Source organism: Antennarius striatus, chromosome 17 (genome assembly GCF_040054535.1).
Source record: "Antennarius striatus isolate MH-2024 chromosome 17, ASM4005453v1, whole genome shotgun sequence".
In the NCBI taxonomy this organism is placed as follows: Eukaryota; Metazoa; Chordata; class Actinopteri; order Lophiiformes; family Antennariidae; genus Antennarius; species Antennarius striatus.
Window position 1 is genome coordinate 552,501 of NC_090792.1, and position 5,000 is coordinate 557,500.

The 5,000-nt window shown below is 46.1% G+C and overlaps 1 protein-coding gene across 3 annotated transcripts in view; it reads left to right on the plus strand.

The window, feature by feature from the left end:
• The window catches only part of eipr1 (EARP complex and GARP complex interacting protein 1), a 75,222-nt gene extending 73,614 nt beyond the window's left edge, over positions 1-1,608 (plus strand). For all 3 annotated transcript variants that reach the window (XM_068339693.1, XM_068339695.1, XM_068339694.1), the window contains one exon: positions 1-1,608. This exon is cut by the window's left edge and continues 57 nt beyond it. In XM_068339693.1, the coding sequence (XP_068195794.1) occupies positions 1-118 (118 nt within the window). In that variant the 3' untranslated portion in view covers positions 119-1,608.
• Positions 1,609-5,000: the final 3,392 nt, after the last annotated feature.

Below are 5,000 nucleotides of genomic sequence, written 5' to 3' on the forward strand. Positions count from 1 at the left end.
CGTGTACGCGGCTGAGTGGTCGTCAGCTGACCCCTGGCTCTTCGCCTCCCTCAGCTACGACGGCCGACTCGTCATCAACCGAGTCCCTCGTGCCCTGAAGTACCGCATCCTGCTCTGAGTGTGTGTGTGTGTGTGTGTGTGTGTGTGTGTGTGTGTGTGTGTGCAGAGACACCAGATCAGATCTGTGCTCACACACCTGATCGTCATCACGCCATCACACTGGTCTGGAGGTGATCAGTGCAACACGTCACACACATCAGTGGTGAAGGCAGCAGTAAAGACAGACTGTAAATATAAGACAGACCATAATAAATGTGCTGGACGTCCAATCAATACAATCACCCTGACAGTCTGATAATTAAAGATCAACAACTGCAAAAGGACCAATACAGTCACAGTCTGCAACATCCTGCAACACCCTGAATTTAAAATGTTACCCTGACCTACTGTCATAGGTCAAAGGTCAAAGCACTAACTTTGATCTATGGTCTTACTCACACTGGCCTTCTCCCTTGTCTTTCTATCTTATCCGGTTCCTGAGTGTACAAAAGTTAAAATTTGACCTTGACCTAGTTTTCTGGAGGTCATCATCTCGCTCCATCCCCTCTGCTGCCGGAGTCGTGTGTTGTTGTTTCATCTGTCTGTCTGGGGGGGGGTGAAGATATCTGGTGGACTAACGGACGAACACACCAACACTGACATTACAAACATCACCGCGCTGAAGGAGGTAGAAACACACTCCAGACTGACGGAGACACGACTGCAGCTTCCACAGCAGTGTGAAACACAAAGTGAACGTCTAAATCACCAGGATTATTATAGCATGTTTTCAGCATGACGTGCGTCTAACGGTTATGTTTGTGTTCCATTAAACGAATGCGTCACTGGGATGTGTCTCATTCAGTATTCATCCTGTTGTAGCCGCAGCCCCAGTGGCGTCAGCCTGGGACAGATGGAAAGTTAATATACCTTAAAACAGAGTTCACAGCAGTGCTTCTGCAGCCTATCATTGAAACAAGCAGTGTGTTCCGTCAGCCTCTGTGATGATGGTATCAGCACAACAGAACAAGGAAAGGGGCGGCGGCGTCACCTGACCACCATCCTCTAACGTGATGGTCAGCTGATCAGTGGGTAGGCGGTGCTTTTAAACACTCTGTTTTGATGACCCAAACAAACCTGCTCCAGGCCAGGTGGGGGTCTGCAAATCACCATGGTAACGTACACACAACTGGTTGGAATCTGAACACCTCTTCAAAACCTGGTAATCACACATCATCCACCTCCTATTTATTCTCATTTTACAATGTCTGTGTGGAATACTGTTGGATTAAAACCCAAACATCCATAATACATCAGGATTCTCCAGCAGACACAATCTGACAGATTACGGCCCATCAGGTGTCGTCCATGGAGCTCCAGACGTTCCTGAGTGAACCCGTCGCCTGAAAGAGTTAACGGACTCCTGTCACGACCTGTGAGGGTGGGATTAAGAGGGGTTTACATTCTAATGCTGTCAAATTAGAGATTAGGATGAGGATTGTGTCATAAACAAGTTGTGTAAATAATCTCATCAGATTATGTTCTTTGAAGCTGAATAAAGCTGTGTGGAGTCACTCCATCGCCTGGGGGGTCAGTTTGTCACGTCTGGATTAAACATTTTAGACCATCTTTTCTTCATTGTAAAACCACATATGAATGGAAACAAGTTGTGTGTGTGTGTGTGTGTCTGTGTGTGTGTGTGTGTGTGTGTGTGTGTGTGTGTGTATGATTAGGGTGCGTCTACATCTTCCTAAAAACATGTGATCGTGTTAAACACGTAAACATGGAGCTGTGACCTTTTCTTGCTCAACATTTATGTTCTAGTGAAATTTCACAAAGTTCAATAAAGGGTCATCTCAGTGGGGGGGGGGGGGGGTTCTCTGGTGACGTCCGTCCCACAAACCAGAGGGACTGAGTCCAGTCTGCAGACATGGACTAAAGTTGGTGCTTCATAAAGCTGGTGGAGATGCTTCTGACACAATGAGGAGCACCTCAGGATCAGACTAGAAGAACGCCCCCCCCTCACCCCCCCAGTCGATAGTGACAGTCTGACTGCTGTTGTGCAGACGCCATTGACAGGCCTTTTAATTGCAGCTTGACTCTTTGCATCACACACTCACACAACGTGCCGGGGGGGGGGCACGCCGCTTCATTAGCCGTGGCAGTGGGGGCAGGCAGTGCAGTGGCTGAATACCGAGTGTATTCTATCTAATCAGAGACGCTGCTCACAGACACACACACACATAAAAGCCTTGTTACCCTGCAGTCAATTACTGAGAGCAGGATGGGGGGGTTGGGATGGGGGGGCGCTCAGAAGGTAATCACTGAATCTGTGGGAACTTGTGATGCTTGTCACAGACACACACGGGGATGTAGAACTCATTTTCACCTGTGTGAGAAGACATGAAGGTGACAAGGACGTCTGCTGGGGTGTCACGTGGAGCTGAGACTGAAGTGTGTTAGTGAACACGTCTGTTAGTGAACACGTCTGTGTTAGTGAACACATGTGTGTTAGTGAACATGTCTGTTAGTGAACACGTCTGTGTTAGTGAACACGTCTGTTAGTGAACACGTCTGTGTTAGTGAACACGTCTGTTAGTGAACACGTCTGTGTTAGTGAACACGTCTGTTAGTGAACACGTCTGTGTTAGTGAACACGTCTGTGTTAGTGAACACGTGTGTGTCAGTGAACACGTTTGTGTTAGTGAACACGTTTGTGTTAGTGAACACGTCTGTGTTAGTGAACACGTCTGTGTTAGTGAACACGTTTGTGTTAGTGAACACGTCTGTGTTAGTGAACACGTCTGTGTTAGTGAACACGTCTGTGTTAGTGAACACGTCTGTGTTAGTGAACACGTGTGTGTTAGTGAACATGTGTGTTAGTGAACACGTGTGTTAGTGAACACGTGTGTTAGTGATACACGTCTGTTAGTGAACACGTCTGTGTTAGTGAACACGTGTGTGTGTTAGTGAACACGTCTGTGTTAGTGAACACGTCTGTGTTAGTGAACACGTCTGTGTTAGTGATACACGTTTGTGTTAGTGAACACGTGTGTGTTAGTGAACACGTGTGTGTTAGTGAACACGTCTGTGTTAGTGAACTCGTCTGTGCTAGTGAACACATTTGTGTTAGTGAACACGTGTGTGTTAGTGAATATGTGTGTTAATGAACACGTCTGTGTTAGTGAACACGTCTGTGTTAGTCAACACGTCTGTGTTAGTGAACACGTGTGTGTTAGTGAACACGTGTGTGTTAGTGAATATGTGTGTTAGTGAACACGTCTGTGTTAGTGAACACGTCTGTGTTAGTGAACACGTGTGTGTTAGTGAACACGTGTGTGTTAGTGAACATGTGTGTTAGTGAACACGTCTGTGTTAGTGAACACGTGTGTTAGTGAACACATGTGTGTTAGTGATACACGTCTGTTAGTGAACACGTCTGTGTTAGTGAACGTGTCTGTGTTAGTGAACACATGTGTTAGTGAACACGTTTGTGTTAGTGAACACGTCTGTTAGTGAACACGTCTGTGTTAGTGAACACGTGTGTGTTAGTGAACACGTGTGTGTTAGTGAACATGTGTGTTAGTGAACACGTCTGTGTTAGTGAACACGTGTGTTAGTGAACACGTGTGTGTTAGTGAACATGTGTGTTAGTAACACGTGTGCTAGTGAACACGTCTGTGTTAGTCAACTCATGTGTGTTAGTGAACACATGTCTGTTAATGAACACGTGTGTTAGTGAACACATTTGTGTTAGTGAACACATGTCTGTTAGTGAACACGTGTGTGTTAGTGAACACGTTTTTGTTAGTGAACAAATGTCTGTTAGTGAACACGTGTGTATGTTAGTGAACATGTGTGTTAGTAACACGTGTGCTAGTGAACACGTCTGTGTTAGTGAACACATGTCTGTTAATGAACACGTGTGTGTTAGTGAACATGTTTGTGTTAGTGAACACGTCTGTTAGTGAACACGTGAGGTCTCCAGTGATTCCTGGACTTCATCTTCACCTGACAAACACGGCGTTTCCTTCTGGGGTTGATCCCTGACCGAATCCATCTGTCCTTCTAGATGCTGCAGGTTTCCAAAGCATCATATGTCCCACAATGCTTCAGTGTAGGCGGGGCGTTCTTTGCATTGTCAGCTTCATTTTCCATAAACTCCAAATATTGTAGTCCTAACCTAAACTCTTAGCTGGGACGTCTGGAGCTAACCTCTCTTTCTGATAAATAATAAATACATCATAAATCTGTTGTTTTTACCAGTGTAAACTGTTTTTGCGTGATTTATCCATTTCCAAACAGCTGATAACTTTTTATTTTTCAGTGATTCCATGTGTTTTCTTTCCTAGTTCAGGTGTAACTAAACTACTTCTGCTGCTATTTCACCGTTGGTCTCGTCCCTTCAGTCAGATCTCTGGACATGTTCCTGAATATTCCTGCAGGATTATTCTTCCATATCTGTGTGCATCTTGGTCTTTAAAAGGATTCTTTGACATCAGAAACACGTCCAGGTGCTTTTAGAGTTGCCCCTGTAACCCCTGCCGTGACTGCCCCCCCCAAACCTGCTCGCTGACATGAGATGATGTCGCTGTGATGCAGCAGTCGCCTCAGACGCGAAACGGAAAAGGTCAAAACGTTGATGAATGGATTTCCAGCACAGAAAACCCCCCAGGCGTTTCCCTTCTGTTTGTGTGAAATGAAATCTACTTGGCGGTTCACACGGCTCCAGGTGACCTTGAGGAGTCCAATCACACGTTCCTCTGTTCTCTCTGACTCCTGATTGGCCCACCTGTTATCCAGATGTGGAGACCTACAGGTGAGGTTCTGTGGAGGGGAGGGTCCGTTCTTCTCACGTGACCTGTGGTGTTTAGTACGAGGTGTGTCACAACGTGAAGCACATCTCCATTTAGACACGGACTGGACACAGCGTGTGACCCCCGCTCTGAGACCCCCCCGCT